This window comes from Oryza sativa, chromosome 11, assembly GCF_034140825.1.
Source record: "Oryza sativa Japonica Group chromosome 11, ASM3414082v1".
NCBI lineage: Eukaryota > Viridiplantae > Streptophyta > Magnoliopsida > Poales > Poaceae > Oryza > Oryza sativa.
The window spans coordinates 2,060,371-2,080,561 of record NC_089045.1 but is presented as its reverse complement, the minus strand read 5'-3'; the positions used below and the strand labels follow the sequence as shown (position 1 = coordinate 2,080,561).

General features: G+C 45.2%; 5 protein-coding genes and 1 pseudogene across 6 annotated transcripts; 3 read left to right on the top strand and 3 right to left on the bottom strand.

Annotated features, from left to right (window-relative positions):
• Positions 1–4,152: 4,152 nt before the first annotated feature.
• Positions 4,153–4,527, bottom strand: LOC107275414 (E3 ubiquitin-protein ligase MPSR1). The gene has a single exon (XM_015760619.1). The coding sequence runs from the start codon at positions 4,525–4,527 to the stop codon at positions 4,153–4,155; it is 375 nt and encodes a 124-aa protein (XP_015616105.1).
• A 702-nt stretch (positions 4,528–5,229) lies between these two features.
• LOC107276676 (calmodulin-like protein 2) lies at positions 5,230–5,529 on the bottom strand. The gene has a single exon (XM_015760618.1). It carries the CDS (start codon positions 5,527–5,529, stop codon positions 5,230–5,232), a length of 300 nt encoding a protein of 99 aa, XP_015616104.1.
• Positions 5,530–6,435: 906 nt separating this feature from the next.
• On the top strand, positions 6,436–7,898 carry LOC107276511 (uncharacterized). Its single transcript, XM_026021373.2, has one exon. It carries the CDS (start codon positions 6,436–6,438, stop codon positions 7,741–7,743), a length of 1,308 nt encoding a protein of 435 aa, XP_025877158.1. The 3' UTR covers positions 7,744–7,898.
• A 1,855-nt stretch (positions 7,899–9,753) lies between these two features.
• LOC4349750 (uncharacterized) lies at positions 9,754–11,205 on the bottom strand (annotated as a pseudogene).
• A 107-nt stretch (positions 11,206–11,312) lies between these two features.
• LOC4349749 (L-galactono-1,4-lactone dehydrogenase 1, mitochondrial-like) lies at positions 11,313–15,785 on the top strand. 2 transcript variants are annotated; one of them, XR_010737259.1, is made up of 7 exons: positions 11,348–11,992; positions 12,991–13,241; positions 13,355–13,537; positions 13,702–14,104; positions 14,243–14,351; positions 14,862–15,002; positions 15,264–15,748. XR_010737259.1 is itself a non-coding variant. In NM_001423156.1 (6 exons), exons 1-6 carry the CDS (start codon positions 11,387–11,389, stop codon positions 15,429–15,431), a joined length of 1,752 nt encoding a protein of 583 aa, NP_001410085.1. In that variant the 5' UTR covers positions 11,313–11,386; the 3' UTR covers positions 15,432–15,785. The 2 variants fall into 2 exon arrangements, 1 of the variants encoding a protein (NP_001410085.1); NM_001423156.1 differs by lacking the exon at positions 14,243–14,351 and having other exon boundaries at positions 11,313–11,992; positions 15,264–15,785.
• A 218-nt stretch (positions 15,786–16,003) lies between these two features.
• On the top strand, positions 16,004–20,140 carry LOC4349748 (DNA-directed RNA polymerase V subunit 5A). Its single transcript, XM_015761177.3, has 4 exons — positions 16,004–17,994; positions 18,739–18,915; positions 19,147–19,260; positions 19,791–20,140. The coding sequence occupies exons 1-4, from the start codon at positions 17,401–17,403 to the stop codon at positions 19,914–19,916; spliced, it is 1,011 nt and encodes a 336-aa protein (XP_015616663.1). The 5' UTR covers positions 16,004–17,400; the 3' UTR covers positions 19,917–20,140.
• Positions 20,141–20,191: the final 51 nt, after the last annotated feature.

Genomic DNA, 20,191 nt, shown 5'->3' with positions numbered 1-20,191 from the left:
AACCCCGGAGATGCTTTCACCGCCTCGAATTGAGTCCTCGTCGCCCCTCGGTGATTTCCCCTTTCTCTCGCCGCCGGCCGCCACTGTCGAATTCCACCGCCGACAAACTCCCTCCGGCGAAATCCGAGCCGTTGGCTCGCTCCTTCTCGACGCCCTCGTCACTCCGGTGTGCTCCCCGAAGACCAAATCCGTCGCGCTTGCTCCGGTGAACACGGCCGCCGTCCGCCGTCCATCTCGGCCTCCCCTTCTTCCTCCTCCCGCCGGCCCGCGTGGCTGCCACGTAGGCGCCACGTCGGCGCCACCTCGGCTTTGACTGGGCCAAGCCGGTCAGTCGTCCCCTCCCTCCGACTTCCCTCCCGTGCGCGCGGTCCACGGAAAGCCGTGCGACTGCATATGGGCCCGCCGCCATCCGTCCAACCGGTGCACCGCTCCTAAGCCCCGCGCACCCGAAACCCGTGCGCCGCACCTCGCGTGCGCCCATCCCACCGTGGGCCGTGCCACCGACAAGCGGGCCCCACCCGGGACCCCGCGCGGTGGAATCGGTCCACCGGGCCGTCCCTCTCTCCCCCGCGCCCCATTGGGCCGCCCTCCTCGCAGGCCGTGCCGGCCCATTAGGCTCGCCCGAGCTGCGCAAGTCCCTCGGGCCGCGCCAATGCCACCCGAGACAAGTCTGATTGACATCCCTCCATCCTTTTCTTTTTCCAGGGATTTAATAAATCCTTTTTCCTTTGTCCCATAAATCAATTCCTTATTCCAAAATTCCACAAATCATTTCCTTTGGTCCCGCATGACAGTGACTGTTAATAATATTCTTGGGAATATTATTTCTTCAAACCCCATAAACCATTTCTCGTATTCCAGAAAATTCCGATAAATCATTTCCTTGACCAGAAAATCCAAATTAAACTTCCAAAATTCATATCTTCCCAACCGCTCTTCCGTTTGACTCCGTTCAACTTCCAGTAATTCCGTAAAATTGAGATCTATTTAATGGCACTACTAATTAGTCTAAATAGGATCTTTCTTTTGGTCTTTTGTTTAGGTTTTCGATTGTTTGCGTATAGTTGCGGTTATCGGATTTTCGTCGATCGCGGGTTTTCTCGAAGATTCGTGAAGCTTCGTGAAGACCTTGAGCAAGGCAAGTCACCCTTTGATCAATTGCTCCTATAATTGAAAAGTCATTATTATTTCGTTTGCAACTTGCATTATTAGAATCACACACTTAACTTGCTTGGCCTCGGTTTCCATGCCAAACCGACGGACCTACCCAGTAGTCGCACTAATTTCCGTAGGTCGTACTACCCTGTTTCCTTGTCGCTCCACCCTTGTGGTACCTTGGTATTCGTGCTCTCTGAGCGCGTATACTAAATATCCCACATACACCGTTGTTTGTCGAAAACTTGGGAAATGGGTTTGTGAAGCCTTCAAAACCCGACATGTGGTGTCGGTGTGTTTGAAAATAAAATGAATTGTGAAAAACTCGCGATGCGGGGGTTGTGCCTATGTGGTACTGTCCCGTATTCGCATATAAGGACCGATTCCTGTGAGAAACTCATCGAACATAATCAAAGTGCAACCACAAGGTGGAATGGGACACCCTGGCTAAGTAGCTAGTCGGTTCAGGGAAACCTCGCATGCCAATAGTTGGGAACGCCGGGGCGGGGTCGGTTGGAGCCAAACCGGGTTCCTGGTAAGGCAAGAACGCGAAGCTTGCCAGATTACCGATCGAGGTGGTTGGAGTTTGATTTGTGAACGCCTAAAATGGCCTATGTTTATGTGAGGATTTGATCCTTCTATGTGGCATGAGGTAACCCTGGGTCGGCTGGGGAAAGGCTTTGTTGCGAACCTCCGATACCGACGGGTGTTCGGAATAAGTTCGTATCTTGTGGGTAAAGTGTACCCCTCTGCAGAGGTTAACTAACTGTTCGAACAGCCGTGCCCACGGTCATGGGCGGATGTGAGGTGGTTCCCGTTGCGTAGATTTGTTTGCCTGTGCTTTGTGAAAAGTTGTTGTGGTGTGGGAATCGTAACCAGAATCAGCCTATGTGGCAGATGGACGACCTGAGTGGTCAGAAACGAATCTGTGTGATTCGGGATGTCTGCGGGCATCATAGACTAGGCTTCCCGAGTGGAAGCGGATTGTTGTGCTGCTGGGCAGCTGGGCTCTGGGAGTCCGAGAAAATGAAAAAGGCTCTGGGAGCCGATTAATCAAGTGGAATGGCTCTGGGAGCCGAGAAGTAATGATCTGACCCGGGAGGTCGGTACATTGCTAAATGAGCTGTTGAAAAGCATCTCTTAAAGTCGAATCGAGACGCAAGTCTCTTTTCGCCCAAACATAGAAAGAAATAAATCACTTAGTGATTTCAAAATGATTTCAAACAAAAGATTTGCAAAACAACCTTACCTCTCTTCCAAGCTAGCATTAAACACCTAAGTTCCCGTGACTTGCTGAGTACGAAAGTACTCACCCTTGCTCTATAAATATATATATAGTTCCTCCGCCCTGAAGAGAAGATAAAGTGAAGTGAAGATTAGGGTTTCGTCCTGGTTCCCAGCCGTCGCCTGTGGTGTTGGGTGTTAGACCGTTGGTTCCGCTGCTGCTGCTGCTGTTGGTGTTTCCTCGTCCGCGTCGTCGGTTGTATTCTCGGGCTGTCTGAGCTGCAACCTAAGTTAAGATAAATAAGTCCTCTATTTATTTTAAGGATTGCTATGATTCATATTTGTCACCGTGGGTACCAGCACTATGTCCTGGGACTGGTACCGAGATCGCGGTTTCGTAGGAAGCGGTTCGCGCCGTTTTCCCTACGACACGCTCCTGTCAGGTGCCGTTTTACGGCGGTATCAGATTGGGGTGTGACATCCTCGGGCCGCCACCACGCAAATCCAGGCGAGGGAGGGCCAGATCCGGCCATTGGGGCTCCGGATCCGCCGCCTCCTCCCCACCTTGCCGCCGTGGCCGCCACGGACCACGCCGGTGGGGAGCTTCGTCATCTTCGTCCTTTGCGCTGAGGAGGGAGACGCCACGAAGAGAAGAAGGCCTCACCGCCGCCTTCCCTGCCCGCTGCCGGCTTTGCCGCCGGCGGGCTCCAGCGGCGGCGAGGTGGGGGGAGGGAGGGAGAGGAGGCGCGGGCGGGTAGGGTTTTTCGCCCCCGAGCCGCCCGACGCGGGGGGAGGGGGGGCATCACTTCCCGTTTATTGACTGCTACAAATGAAAATTATTGTTCTATGGATGGATATACTCCCAATTGTACTAGTAGTAATTAATTGGAAAAAAATTATACTGATATCCTACAAAGCTGCATGCCGATGCATTACTGTCGTACGTATCAAAGCAGGGAACCGATGATAGACAGGAATTCCTCAAATTGACATCCCGCCATACATCGGCAAAGTTTTCAGTAACAGAACAGAAACCAACATATATGCAACCAAAGGAAAATGGTTCAGCTTAGCTACCATTAATTTGAACTTGCATATTTATAGAGTGATATATTACATGTTAAAACATCTTCTCAAATTTTTTTCATAACTATTAGAGTGACAAGCAAACAACGAGGAGACAATCCCCTCGAGGTATCAATATCCATCTCACTTGTGTCTCTGTTTTCTGAGTTCTTCAGTGTACTGTACACATCCGACAATATTCAGAGATTCAGAGGGTGAGTGGTTTGGTGAGTTTGATCTTGGGAAATTTCTGACACGAGCTCTGCTCTTGCTTTGGTTTCAGAATGTTCAGAAAAGAAGAAAATTCAGACATCAGATCAGAGGTAGGAACACCTTCGTTATATGGAGGAGCAGACTTGTACCGTGAACATATTTGCGCAGAAACAAGAATGAGAACAGAGAAAAAGAAGGATAATGCAAAGAGCTATTACAGACTTTGAATTGAAGATCAAGAAAGCAGAAGTATATAACTATGTAAATTTAAACATTTCGATAAAAATTTCCATAAGGGATTCATGCATGGGAGAACTGGAGACAAAAAATATATTCCATAAGGGATTCGCAGGAAAACTAGAGACAAAAAATTCAGATAATGAAGTTCTCAGAGAGTTGCATGTTTCTTGCAATTTTCAGAGAAATGCAGATTTGTTGCACGGCCACGACATTGATCAGTTAAACAAAGCACTGATTCCGCGCGAATTCATTCAATCAATGCATAGTCCGAGGGGCTTCCGGTTTCTCGTCGGTGGACGGCGGAGCAGCTGGGTGACAGACCCTGCAGGAGCGGTCGCCCAAGATGCAGAGCTGATGGAAAGTGTGGGAGCAGGGCATCGACCAGATGCAGTCGTCCTTCTCGAAATTCTTGAGGCACACCGAGCAGCTCTGCTCCATGGCGTCCGCGGTGGCGGCGGCGGCGGCCTTGCCAGAGCGGCCGGCCTCCATACATAGCATTAGCGGCTTCCTTATCATCCAACTAGGGATCTGTGGCAAGCGGTTGGCCTCCGTCGATAGCATTGGCAGCTCCGTTACCATCCAACTAGGGATCTTCTTGGTGGAGGAACCTGTCCCGGCCGTCGGATCCATGCGTTTTTGCGCAGAGAACTCTCTGCTTGGTAAGAGGAGGCGATCTGAGATCGATCGATGGATGTTGCCGGTGGCGAAGAATCGATGGGGGAATTGGGGATGAGTCGTCGTCGTCGTGTGGAATATATAGGCGCACAGGTGTAGGCTATACACGGAAACCTGGAAGGAAATTCGGATCGGAGAAGGTAAAGGACAGGATTACGGTGGAACGGAGGAGACGCGCCTTCAGTTTTTTCCTTAAAAAAAATGATGGGCTGAAACCACCAGGACGGAGCTTCCGGCCCGTTCCCAGCCCATTCGTATATTTCTGCAAGTATACCACCACATGTAAGGTCTAGTGAAAATTAATTATTTTATTACTCCTGAGTGTACTGATTGCCAAATATATCCTGTCAGTACAAAGTGGCATGCCGATCCATTACTGTCGTGCGTATCAAAAGCAACGAGCCGATGATAGACAGGAACTCCTTAAATTGATATGTGGCCATACATCGGCAAAGTTTTTTGGTAACACAACAGAAACCAGCATAGGCAACCAAGGGAAAATGGTTCAGCTCAGCTACCATTACTTGTTCAAATCAAGAAACAAAAGTAACAGCCTCAGGTGATCGATAGGGGCGTATCCGCGTATGTGCATGTTTCAGATCGAGTAGTCACTCAGGCAGCTCCGGCGATGAACATCTTCTCTAAAAAAAACAAAACTCAGACAACTCCTTGCATCATGACTTTAAACTCGTCAAAATTGATCATTCCATCGCCATCTCTGTCGAAAACCTTGAGCATTCTCTCACACTCCTCATGGCCAGCGTCGTGCTGCAAACCCAACCTTCTCATCACATTCTGCAGCTCCAGGGGACTTATGAATCCATCGCCGTCGCCGTCGAACACGCTGAAAGCTTCCTCTAGTTCTTCCCAGCTCGCTTGCTTCTCTTCTAATAGTACAAGAGCTTCATCCTCTACCTCGTTGCCCTCCGCATTGAAACTGAGCCCAAGCGCTGCCATTACCACAGCGACATCGCCATGCGTGAGCTCTGTTCTTGCTTTGGTTTCAGAATGTTCAGATGGGCATGTGCTGTGTGTGTTGTGCTTGTCACAGAGAAGAAAATTCAGAGGCTGGAACAGAGGTAGGAACACCTTCGTCATATGGACGAGCAGACTTCTAGTGAACATATTTCCGCAGAAACACAGTGATAAGAATGAGAACAACAAATAAGAAAGAAGGATAATGAAAACCAAATGCTTAGGTAGCACTAGCTATACTAACACTGCGTGAACAGAGTACTGGTTTCTGCATGGTTCTTGAATTTATAGTGCACGCATGAGGCGTCAACTGGCTGGTCGTCTCTATTTATGTATTGAAGAGATGATAATGGGGCAGGAGTAACTATGAAAGTTCAGCGAATTGGCCAAGAGAGAGCAGTGGCTTGACTCCTCAAGTCCAAGTTTCAACGTACACAAAAGTGAATATGTACTAGTGAGTATGTACTTTCTATAGAAATTTATCACTACAATTAACTTTCTGGTTATCATACAAGTTTGTTAATTCTTCAGTGTGAAACCATGTGAACACTGAAGAAGTCAAACATAGGCTGTCATTGCATATTCAGGAGCTATATCCATCCGTATTGCTACCAATTGCATATAGAGAAGTTCCGTGAATATCCACCATGACCGTGTATTCTGTGTTATTAATGTCAAAAGATGAAAAAAAAATACGAACTCACAATTGTGAGATGGGCTGAGAAACAGAAGTATAATCAGACTGAACAGAGTCCAGCCGTTTGTTTTGTTTGGGCCTGTTTTCCTTTCCGTGTTTGGTGGGCCTTACTCTGTCCTAAGCAGCCGCAGCCGCCGCCGCCGTCATCATCTCCTCCTCCTCCGGCCTCTCGGCGACAGCATAGACCAGGGATGGGCAGCGAAAAGAGGAAGACGAGAGACCGTCATGGAGCAAGGGGCAAGGCTTCCTATGACAAGCCCAAGCCATCCATTACAGATCCAGAGCTAGAAGAAACGGAAGACGCCGATCAGTTTGAGTCGGGGCATCTGGGGATCATCGGCGGTGATTCGGACGAGGATCAAGCGGATTGCGATCAGCCGATGCAAGAAGCAACAGAGGATCTCAACCAGCCGGGGATCGTCGGCGATGAGTTGGATGAAGGACGTGGTCGGTCTGTCTACCTTGTGGCGTGCCACTGGGATTGGTCCAGGTATTCTAAGCCCTACTCCGTATACAATGTAGGCGTCACCGCCACTGCCACCGCCACTTCATCTCCACCGCAGGCGAAGCGGAAGCGCCTGCGCCGGATCACCCGCCTGCCCACCGCTGCCGGCGGTAAGAGCTTCACCTCTGTGCGGTCGATCCATCGCGCGTGGATCGTTGGCGTCGGGGGCGATCCCGGCGACACCATCATCTTCGACACGAGGACAGAGAAGGTCATCCATGGGCCCGCTCTCAACTCCGCAAAATGGTGCCCTGCCCTAATGGCAGTGGGCGACAAGGTTTATGCCATGTCCAAGTCCCCCTCCTGGATTGCAGACCCCGATTTCCCGCCATGGTTCGAGCTACTCGATCTCTCCCAATCCAAAGTCGTCGCTGCTACTGCTGGCCGCGGCTACCACCTGGAGGGATGTTCCTGGATTAAGCTACCACATCCACCTTGCTTCCCTTGGAAGCTTCGCCCGGTAGATTACACATTGCTGCCGGTTGTAATCGTCATGTCCTATGTGGTGGTTGATGCCTACATATTGGTATCATTCAATCAGCCATGGGGCACGTATGCATTTGACACCAACTCAATCAAGTGGCACAAGGTTGACAACAAGAAGCTACCTTTCACCGGATGCGCCGCCCCACATGGCTCTGTGTTCCTTGGCTTATCAAAGGATAATGGGCCCATCAATGCTTATCGCATCAATGTCACAACTTCTGACAAGAACCATGATCCTTGCTTATCCATCGTTGTGCTCCCGGTGAAATACATGGAACATGAAGTTGATGCAGGGTCATGCTTCTTTTCCTTGGAGGATGGACTCTTCTGTTCCTTAAGTTTCTCGCTTGACAGCAACAGCGTGATTCTTTCCAAGAACCTCGATTTTTTTCCAACCAAGGCACACGTAGACTTGAGAACCTATCAAACAGAGAACACTTCACCATTGGAGGCTCCAGAGGAAACATTGTTGGCTGTGAAGCCAGAGGTTACAGTCTGCAACCAATAGGAACATGCCTTCAAGATTTCCTGTTCATCCCATGGGTTCTCTCCCTTTGCTTTCGCTATTTTGTCCATATAAGTAAGTCCCATTGGCACCTTTATTTCAGAATATGTTCCTTAAGAACCCGTTTAGCTGCAAATATAAATACCATGTTACTTTAATGCACGCCTATTTCATCGTTCACAGTTTCTACATTTTATAGGATGTTTTTCTTGCACAGGAATATTGCCTTAAAAAGATATCGAAACATCTTTTATTCTTTTCATTGCAATCAAGCCTTTTCTTTATTTTGGAGGCTAGGAAACTTGCCATCTAGGTGTCGTAAAACTTATTGCTACGAATATTGGGTGTGCTCATAATCGATGGTTATGCTGCTACCTCTAATCAATTTTGGTGCTAAACATGATAAGAAAGATGAAAAACAGCCCGACTTATTAACAAATGACAAATAGTCTTGTACTCCCTTTATCTCAAAAAGATTGTAATCCTAGAATGAGTGGGGAATTTAGTGATTTAGGAAAATGGCATAGATACCCTCACCTCATTAAATGAGGTGTGGTCGAGAGTAGGAGGGTAGTTGATGGTTAAAATAAGAGAAATTTAAACAAGGAGTAGTTCGAGGGAAAAGTAACATGATCGGCATGTGTGACATTACAACAGCGACATCGCCATGTGTGAGCTCTGTTTTAGCTTTGGTTTCAGAATGTTCAGATCGGCATCTGCTGTGTGCATGATGCTTGTCCCTGAGAAGAAAACTCACTGGTCGGAACAGAGGCAGGAACAGCTTTGTTATGTGGAGGATCATATACTTCTAGTGAACATGTATACATGCAGACAACAAGAACAGCTAAAAGGGCAGTAGCAAAGAACCAAATGCAAGATAGTTTGAGCTACTAACACTGCATGAACAAAGTGGTCTCTGCATAGCTCTCAGATTTTTTTTTTTTGAACGAGCATAGCTCTCAGATTTATAGTGCAGGCTTCGACTGCCTGCCTGGTCCTGTTTATTTACGTTTTAAAATTTAAAGAGACGATGAAATCAGGAAAATGAGTGTGGAGTAACTCTGAAAGTTCAGCAAATTGGCCAAGTGATAGCAGTGGCTTGACTCCCCAAGTCAACGATTCAACAAACAGAAAAAGTGAGTGCGTAGTACTCAGTATAAATAAATACTACCTCCGTATTTTAATGTATGACGCCGTTGACTTTTTAACCAACGTTTGACCATTCGTCTTATTCAAATTTTTTATACGAATATAAAAATACTTATATCATGCTTAAAGAACATTTGATGATAAATCAAGTCACAATAAAATAAATGATAATTATATAAATTTTTTAAATAAGACGATAGGTCAAACGTTTGTCAAAAAGTCAACGGCGTCATACATTAAAATACGGAGGGAGTATACTCTTATCTAACAGGGGCTACAGGAAATTACAACTTTTGGCAGGAAATTATCATGCCAGTTTGTTAATTATTCAGTTTGAAATAGTCTAAAACTAGGCTGTCATTACTTGTCAGGGGCTATTATCATTCATATAATCGTATTGGCGCCAATTCGACCGTGATTACATTGTGCAGTCTCTCTCTACTCTTTGTTTTTTTTTTTCTGGAGACGTGGAGACGAATCATGCAGAAAGTTCATTGCATCTGTTGTATAATCTGTGTTATTGTGTTAATGCGAAAAGTTCCATATTAATTATGAAGTCACAATTGTGAATTTATGGGATGGGCTCAGAAGCACAAGTAATCACTAATCAGAATGGACAGAGTCTGGCTGTCTAGTTCTGTTCGACAAAGCCCAACCTACGTGAAGAAGCCGACAGAACTGGAATGAGGTGATCACTCTCAGTAGTTCGGCCTACAGTGAAGATGCCTTAACCTTTATACTAGTAGCAAATTGTTTACTGATGTAGTAACACATTGTTGTGAAATTTGTCACCTGTAACTGATTGGATTCAAGGATCTTTTTATTTCGTTAATGAAATGGGAGGGCTTCGCCCTCTTTCTCAAAAAAAAAAACTGATTGGATTCAAATTGGACCGAGTCAAAGCACATTCATATCTGTCTTGTTTCAGCGAATTCGGATGTGTACTTGAATAAAATCACAAACTAAATGGGAGTATAATAGATAAGAACAAGAGGGAGACTCCTCATGTGCTTACATGGAGAGGGCAGCAACCACAGGAATGCCAGAACCCAGCAAACCATGTATTTCCTTGGATTCGCATGAATGCATCTGTTCCTTCACTTGTAGTGCAAGTAGCTGATCCTTAGCCTTAGATTCCTGGGACTGACAATGAGTCATGATAGCTTCAATGTTCTCTATCCGAAAGGCAGTCGAGATAACATGGACCTCCTTCAAGCAGCTGGTTTTTGGGCTGCGCCAGCGACGATAGTTGGTTTTTCGTCTGTGCCGGAGACGAGATGGCCCCAACCTGATGCAACAGAAGCTGCCCATTCCCATGGGGCAGAAGAGCGGGAAGGTAATCTTGTCCACTGATGCCATCACCTTGAACTTTTGGATTGATAATGAGGGAATGGACGAGGAGATTTTGATGGACATGTGGAACACAGAGGCAGATGTTGAGGTTGAGGCAGTGTTGGATATGGGACAGGCGGCGAAGAGGCTGCCGCCAAGGTGCACTGCCTGACCAACAAAAGGCAGGTTCTTTTCATGGATCTTCTCCCAAATTTTGTTCACCACATGAAAAGCGTAAGTACCTACCACTAGTTCCGGCTGTGGGGAAATCAAAATGTATGAGCCAATGACAGCATAGGATGAGACTGAAAAATTTCAGGTGGATTGCGAAATTCATAGGGATTCAAGAAACACGGGAAGAAGGGTGGTGGCGGCAGGTGATGCCATGAGACCCAACGGCCGCACTCCTTGGAGGGGACACCATCTTTGAAGCTGAGAGATTCAAACCATGGCTCGCAGTCCATGGAGGGCTTCACTCTGGGGGTGCCTGAGATGGCATACACCTCGCTGCCATGGGAGATCAAGACGGGCTTGTGCTTGGGGTAGCCGAGCCGCGTGATGATGGTGCCCGGGTCGAAGATGATGGTGCCGGCTCTTAGCCCACCGCCGACGCCGACAATCCACGACCCGTGCCTCGAACGCGCCGTGACGAAGGACATGCCAGGCTCGGTGCCGGTCGTCAGCACGGCGACGGCGCGGACGCGCCGCGGCTCGTCGTTACCGGCAACGGCGGCGGCATCGATCTTCAGAACGGAGTAGGCGGCCGCCTGGTCGTCGTCGCGCACCGCCACGAGGTAAACCGGCTTGGTGAACTGCATCGTGTCGTCGAATGGATTTGCGAACTCGTCGGTTGATTCCCCCACGTCGTCGTCGTCGTCCGGCTTCCTCTTGGGCGCCATCGTCGTCTACCTCGAGCAAAGGGGAAAGCTAAGCTAGGGTTTTGATTTGGCAGCGGAGTCGGGCAGCCCTTGGGCCCACGGAATGCTAGTTACGGCCCACTAACTTGCAGCCATTGGGCCTTTCGTTATATGGGCTTTATTCCAAGTGCGGGCCAAAAAATTGAAAAGAAAAAAGGAAAAGGAAAAAAAAAAGAAAAAAAGAAAACCCCATTTCGATCTGGTGCGGTGGCTGCATTTCGTCCCTGTTCTGCCGCCGACGAGCGACGATGCGGCGCCTCCTCCTCGCCGGCATCCTCCGCCGCGCCTCCTCCTCCCCTTCCTCCCACCACCACCTCCACCTTGTCAGGGCGCTCTCCGCCTCGTCCCCGCTCCCGGCCTCCGACGCCGACCTCCGCAAGTACGCCGGCTACGCGCTCCTCCTCCTCGGCTGCGGCGCCGCCACCTACTACTCCTTCCCGCTTCCCCCCGACGCGCTCCACAAGAAGGCCGTCCCCTTCAAGTACGCGCCGCTCCCCGACGACCTCCACGCCGTCTCCAACTGGAGCGCCACCCACGAGGTCCACACCCGCGTCCTCCTCCAGCCCGACTCCCTCCCCGCCCTCCACGACGCGCTCGCCGCCGCCCACGGCGAGTGCCGCAAGCTCAGGCCCCTCGGCTCGGGCCTGTCCCCCAATGGCCTCGCGCTCTCCCGCGCCGGCATGGTCAACCTCGCGCTCATGGACAAGGTGCTCGGCGTCGACGCCAAGAAGAAGACCGTCACCGTGCAGGCCGGGATACGCGTCGCCGAGCTTGTCGACGCGCTCCGGGAGCATGGTCTCACGCTGCAGAACTTCGCGTCCATTCGGGAGCAGCAGGTCGGCGGCATCATTCAGGTCAGTTCTGTAGCTTCTGCTGGAATGAAAAGAATATGTAGCTATCTAGAGTGATTTATTGGAGACTTGATAGTAAGAAATTAATGATTTTACCAGTCAGTATAAAAGTATAATTGGCAAATTTGTTGGATATGTTCAATGAAATGTAGTAGAATTTGTTTCAATTGACATCAATAGAACTTTCCCAGATAAATTGGTGAGATAGAGAGGCTTTCTGATTAGACGATAGTCATCCAACAAAAAGTAACAAATCGGAAAAATGTCACGGTTATCTCTACTCTACAATCTTGTTGTAATTTTTTATGCATTTGATAGTAATTTGTGGAAGCTAGAAATGCATTCACTGTTTGTTCTTAACATGGCATTGCATTCCGATATACTGAAAACTTCCGCAGTTATTGTTCTTCCTTGTATTTGGACAAGGAATATAACTTTTTTTTTGTCACTCTGTTATCACATATCTGTTGATTCTCATGTATGGAATGACATGGCTACCTTATAAGCATTCACTGAGTTTACTGTTGAAATGATGGAAATAAGATCTACTGTATGTTGTTCCCTTCGATGAAAGTTGGCTTAAGCTTGTTAGGGAAGATGTGTTTGTGGATTAGGTAGGGAGGATAAAGAAGTACTACCTCCGTTTCATATTATAAGTCGTTTTGAATTTTTTTTCTTAGTCGATTTTTTTTAAGTTTGACAAGTTAATAGAAAAATGTAGCAATATTTTCAACACAAAACAAACATATTGTCAAAATATATCCAATGTTACATTTAATGAAACTTGTTTGGTATAGTAGATGTTGCTAAATTTTTCTATAAGTTTGGTCAAACCTAAACAAGTTTGACTAGGAAAAAATTCAAAGCAACTTATACTATGAAACGGAGGGAGTATTACTCAAACCAGAATAAATAGATGGGACTTAACATGCAGTTCAGGCCATATGCATTTCTGTACAGCTTACCTCGGAATCAGATGATCATTTCATGACTGATTGCAGGTTGGTGCCCATGGCACTGGTGCAAGATTGCCACCAATTGATGAACAAGTTATTAGCATGAAATTGGTTACCCCTGCCAAGGGGACAATAGAGTTGTCAAGGGAGAAGGATCCTGATTTATTCTATCTTGCTCGCTGTGGACTTGGTGGCCTTGGAGTTGTAGCAGAAGTTACTCTTCAATGTGTGGAAAGACACCAACTTATTGAACACACTTTCGTTTCCAATGCAGACGAAGTCAAGAAAAATCACAAGTAATGTTATCTCATTCTGATCATTAAATGGATGTCTGGAATTGGTTTGCTTATCAATTTTGTCATCATTTACTGGAGAAAACTGACTTTCTTTCACTCCCCTCCTTTCTCAGGAAATGGCTCTCTGAAAATAAACATATTAAGTACTTATGGATTCCATACACCGATACAGTTGTTGTTGTCCAATGCAATCCTCCTTCAAGGTGGAGAACTCCAAAGTTTACCTCAAAATATGGAAAGGATGAGGCTATACAACATGTTCGTGATCTTTATCATGAGTCATTGAAGAAATATAGGTACTACCTCAAAACAATATGCACTGCATTCAACCTGTAGCTGTATGCACTGTACATATCTACTCAATGGTACTTTTTTTTCTTTTGCACTAAACATTCTAGCTTTACTCAGCAATAGCATTTCACTAGTTTCTAGCTAATGCCATCTTGTAGATGCTTTTCAGAACTAAAGCAGAAAGTAATGACCCAGAAGTAGATCAGCTTTCATTCACTGAATTGAGGGATCGGTTGCTTACCCTGGATCCTCTAGACAAAGATCATGTGATCAGAATTAACAAAGCAGAAGCTGAATATTGGAAGAAGTCAGAGGGTTATCGCATGGGCTGGAGTGACGAAATATTAGGCTTTGATTGTGGTGGGCAGCAGTGGGTTTCTGAAACTTGCTTCCCTGCAGGGACCCTAGCAAAGCCTAATATGAAGGATCTGGATTATATAGAGGAGCTGCTGCAGTTGATTGAGAAGGAAGATATACCCGCACCGGCACCTATTGAGCAGCGTTGGACTGCCTGCAGCAGGAGTCCCATGAGCCCAGCATCAAGCTCTCAAGAAGATGACATATTTTCATGGGTAATTTGCTCTGCACATTACCTTTTTCATTATATTTAACAAGGATTCCTTGTTGCCACCATCCACCTCTGGTTGTTTATATATTTTACTGCTAACTTGTTTCCTGTTGTAATGAATATTGGATAACTTGGTAAACAGTTGGACTGGGCAATTGATATACAAGATGGCAGATAGTTCCTCTGCCTACAAATCTACAATAGCTATCATTTGCATTTCTGACAGCAAATGTGTCTACATATAGATATAGGTAGTCTTTCTTATAATATATTATTACATATTTAAACATATTTAAACAATAGAAAAAGAACCTTTGGCATTTGCTCTCATGGGCTCGAAATTACCACATTGATTGCACTTGGAATTTGGCTAGTTTCTTCATATGATATAGTTTAGAGGATGCTCCCTCTTGCTTCAATGGTACTCTGTTTACATGTACGAAAAATATTTTCTTCAACTTCAATGTAGATGATCTGTTCACATGTTCTGCAACATTTGCTATGCCCCCTCTAGAATTTCTAAGGTATAAACCACAATCGAGCAATATTTATTGAATACATGGTAGGCAACTAACTGTATATAGATATTTAACTGGTTCCGGGAGAACTGTGCAATTTCTCTTTTTTCGAGATTTTCTTATCGGTACTGTCAACTGATGTAGTAGTGCTTCTTCTTTGAGAAATGTCCAACATTATGCAGTTTCACTTTGTAGTCTGTAACATCAGTTTTAGTGACCTGATTTATTGTGATCAATGTGCAGGTTGGGATAATAATGTACCTCCCAACGTCGGATGCTCGCCAAAGGAAGGAAATTACAGAGGAATTTTTTAATTACAGAAGTAAGACGCAAACAAATCTATGGGATGGTTATTCTGCATATGAACACTGGGCCAAAATTGAGGTGCGAACTTTCACTGCTTGATGCAAGATCTGGGCAGCTATTTTTATTTATTGTTTGTTAGTACAGTCCATTGCTGCAGAATGGTTGAAATTAACATCAGACATGTTCACCGCCAAAAAAAAACAACGTCAGACATGTTAATTTCGAGAGAATGACCTCCCTTGCATTGTATTCATAGCATGATGCATGATAGCACTGTCCAGTCCGCTTTGTTTGCAATATCCATACCGTACTGATCAACATTTCTTCATTTCTCTTTAGGTTCCTAAGGATAAGGATGAACTCGCTGAACTCCAGGCTAGGTTGAGGAAACGTTTCCCAGTAGATGCATATAACAAAGCACGCATGGAGCTTGACCCTAACAAGGTTCTTTCCAATGCAAAGTTAGAGAAGCTCTTCCCAGTAACAGAGGTCCAACATGAAAAGTAAGGTTGTGCTGATTGTTGACATGTTTGAAGACATGTCGGGGATACTTAAATCAATAGCCAAAACTACAATTCTGGTGGTTTCTCGTTACATAACCGGATATGAAGAGTTAAATTCTTTGTAGAACGTGGTCTGTTGCTGGAGAAGGGTTTTAGTGCTCCTCCTCTTGGATCAGTGCTTAGTACTGAACTGACGCGTTTGTTGCTGGAGGCTTTTATACTTGGGAACATCCATGCCTATTATGAGACTAAATGGTCTGTTTTATCAAGAGAAATGGCATGTAACCTTTTGCAGCAGAAATAAAGTGCGTGAAATAACAATTTGATGCGCTTCAAGAAATTAAAGATTTGGCCAGTCTAATTAGCTTTTATAAACCAAAATGATAGTTTTATTCGATAATAATATACTAGTACTTGCTTCTAGCTCGCCTAGAATTGTGATAAGTGGTGATTAACAGCGGAAAAAGGGAGTGGACCAGCAGTAGTGTAAAAATTATTCTAAAACCTTATTTCTTTCGGTTTGAAGAATTTGGGATGCGTTTTTCTCCGTTATTAGAGTTTAGGGACAAATTAGAGGGGAATGTCTATATGAGTATTTTGTTAAAAAAAAGGCCCAGCTCTCGGTTAATAAGTTGTGATGCAATAGATAATCTTATATCTTTGTGCCTTTTACTTCCTTAAGATACACGGTTTTTGCCTTCCTTTTACTTCCTTAAGATACACGGTTTTTGCTTTTTTGTTTGGTTTGAAAATTGCGAGACATGTTGTTGTCCTTGTCTCGACGGTGCTGCCACCAGTGTCGACAACCCCTCATTGACCGCTTTCTGTCGCACTCATTAACCCTGCCTTCCTCTGTATATCCACTCCCTTCTCAAAGCAGGTTTCTATCTTCTTCAAATCTAGTGAGATGTCTCTACAAACTTTTTTGTTTGGTTTGAAAATTGCGAGACATGTTGTTGTCCTTGCCTCAACGGTGCTACCACCAGCGTCGATGAGCCCTCATTGACTGCTTTCTCTCGCCTCATTAACCCTGCTTTCCTCTATATATCCACTCCCTTCTCAAAGCAAGTTTTTATCTTTTTCAAATCTAGCGAGATGTCTCTACATCATCTTTTAAGAGATTTCCTCCACATCACCAAGCCACTTGATTTCTCGGCTGCATATCCCGCCCACCACATGCCTCCTATTCATGACTCCGGTGGTGCCGCTACATCCTCGTTGCATCGTCTTCATTGTTACCTACTGCCGGTCAACTGCTACCTCATTCTTCCTAGATAAGAACTCCATCACTTTTAACCTTTCCACAAGCCCCCGAACTTGCCTGAAATTTTACCCTTTATCTTAGCCATTGTAGTGTTGTTGCTGAAGTCGATAAGCTCACCAAGAGAGAAAAGTTGAAGTATGAATGTTTGTACTAACCAAATGTTAGGAGTTAAATTATTGTTGTATAAACAAAACAGTTGAGCGTTATTTAGGAAATCTCTTATTCTATAACCTACCAAAACTATCTTTTTATAGATCAAAGTGATCGTCTTTATTCGAATAGCTCGTCCAAAGTTGTGATATGTGAAGATTAACCGTCAAAAAAGGTAGACATAGAGTAGTGTAAACATACTCTAAACCTCGTGTTCTCTTCAGGTTTGAATAGTTTGGGACGTGTCTTCTCCGTCATTAGACTTCAAGGGCAAATCGGACAAATGCAAACTAGAGCGGTAATCTAGACTTTTCTCCTATAAATACATTCTAAAACCCCGTTTTATTCGGTTTAAAAAGTCCAGCACAGATTTCGTTCATTATTATCGTTTAGGGGCAAATCGGACATACCAAAATTCTATGGGGTATATTAGACATTTATAAAAACGAATATACTTTTATAGTATAAACACGTTCTAAACTCTATTTCATCTCATCAGAATATTTCTAAAAACTTAGCTAGACAGAAAAATATTAGTTCATCATAAAAAGAGGGTAAGATGAGTCACTCCTCCCCCTACCAGCAATCCTTCACGACAATAGAATCGGCTGAGAGCGCGACCGCCGCCACCTCAATAGAAACCGCCGAGAGCACCACCGCCGCCCGCGACGTTTCCCCTCCTCCCGCCGCCGCCCCCGCCGCCCGCGACGTTTCCCCTCCCGCCGCCGCCTCCGCCGCACGCGACGTTTCCCCTCCTCCTGCCGCCGCCCGCGACGTTTCCCCTCCCTCCGCCGCACACGACGTTTCCCCTCCCGCCGCTGTCTCCGCCCCTCCTCCTGCCGTCGTCCCCGCTGCTGCGCGCGACGCTCCCCCTCCCGCCGTCGCCATGGCGGCGGAGATGGAAGTCGACGACGTCGACGTGCATGAGGTCCCCGAATGCATAGCATCGATGATCGACCGCGGCAGCGTGGAGAGCCACCGCCTGTTCCTGGCGCGCCGGACGGCGATGGAGATGCTCCGCGACCGCGGGTACAGCGTGCCGGAGGCCGAGATCGCCCGCACCCTCCCTGAGTTCCGCGCCTGGTGGGCTGAGAAGCCCGGGATCGAACGCCTCGCCTTCACCACCACCCTCGTCTCCGACCCCTCCAAGAAGGTATATCTCGCCCAATCATTTCTTGCGATATCATTTCTTCCATCTGCTCATCTGCTCATGTGTTTAAGTTGCGACCTATGGAGTTATTAAATTATTATCATGGTCATGATTTCTTTTTACTCATTAGCGTTCGTCTGGGATATACACATGACGGGAAAAGTGTTTGATTGAAAAATTAGGACAACTAGGTATACACACTGCACATTGCTTCAGGGATGTTGGTTCTTCTAGAAAATGTTTGGGAGTAACATAATAATGAAGTTGTGTTTTCATTTGTGTTATAGTACTATCCAGTGGTTGTTTAAATTATTTTGTGGAATGCGAAATATACTTTTCAGGAAAAAAAAGTTTGCTAAAAGATTGCTAATGCGTATGATAAAGAGTATGTTACGATGGCACATTTGCCTTTTTGTGTTCCAGTGATATCATATACTCCTACTTGTTAGTTTGCAAATAGGCAAAAAAGTGGATAAACCCTGCATCTGGTAGGGGTTTTTATTATGGTTTAGCAAATTAGTATTCTTGTGGTTTTATCGTCCATGCATAGCGCCATCTTTAAATGGGTTCAATTTATTATGTAACTGTTGAAACTTAATGCTTACATAATCGGTATACTTCCACGCCTGCTGTTAGAGTGCTTATGTCTATATCTTTTTCCATGCATAATGCTATTTCTTGGAGTGTCTATTTTTGTTACCTTTTGGTAAGGGGGTTAAAATAAACTCTAACTCAATCACTACTCAGGTACAACTTGTATTCTGTCCACCAGAGCCTGTCAAAATCGCAACTATCCGAGAGATATATCTCCAAACAAAAGAAGAGAACTTGTCCAGGCTTGTTCTGATACTGCAGAGCAAAATATTATCTAGAGCTAGAGAGGCTATCAAGGAGATCTTTAAATTTAAAGTGGACATATTCCAGGTTTGTTTTTGTTTAGTTTCTATGGCCTTTTTTCCAACGGAAAGTTCTGGCAATAATGCTATATATATCTAATCCATATACATGCTTCTGCAAGTTATGCTCTTAAACCAATAATGCTATGTTCGGATTAATATTTCGTGACTTTAATCATGCATACGTTTTGTTTACTGTCTTATAATTTGTTAATATACTCTGGTTTACACATAAATTGAGGTGTTTTTCCAATGGTAGGCCACAGATTTACTGGTAAACATTACTAAGCATGTCCTGAAACCCAAGCATGAAGTGTTGAGTGCAGATCAAAAGGCCAAGCTCCTCAAGGAATACAATGTGGAAGACTCACAGGTATGCTTGTCTATAATTTGCTAACAGTGCTTTAGAATCTGTTACCAATTTTTTATGTCAGTAATCAAATAATGTGATGCTTTTGTGAAACTACATTTGTTGTAAAATATGGTTGCTAATGTGAATAGTAAGTTGTATGGTAAGCCCAAAGGGCAAATAGATCCAAGTACAGTAGAAGTACCCTTGAGTGTATTAAATTTACCATATACAAAATATGCCATATTTTACGATAAATGTTGATCCTCTACATTATTTGCATAGTCACATGTTGATCTGCATCATATTTGTTATTGCAGTATCCTTGTTATGTGGTAAACATACCAGTGATCCTCTTTATATTCATTATGAGAAATGGACAATTTTCTTTGTTTTGGTAGATGGAATCTTGTTGTGCCTCAAAGCCAAATCATTTTTGTTTTCACTACCATTTTACTCCTTCCGGTCATTAATATATGGCATTTTTAACACTAAAATTACTGTCCTGAAATACCTTTACATCACTTCGCTGAAATGGTGCTTGTATCTTTCAGTTGCCACGCATGCTAGAGACTGATGCTGTTGCTCGCTACTATGGCTTTGACAAGGGAACCGTGGTTAAAGTTATATATGACGGTGAACTTACTGGGAAGCGTGTGGCATACCGATGCGTCTTCTGAGGGATCCATGTGTTCCTATGGATGAAGGTTGTAGTAAGTTATTAGCTACTAGTTGTTGATCTATCATCTATGTGACTCCTCTTTGCGTGATTTACCTGAATGTAGTTGGGAAACTTGCCCTGTTGCCCATGAAAGTTGGGAAATTTACCTGAATGTAGTTGGGAAACTTGCCCATTTAAGTTGGGAACTTTACCTGAATGCAGTTGGGAAACTTGCCCATTAAAGTTGTTTGGTAGTGGTTTTAAGATATTCCTTAACAAATATGGCACAAGATG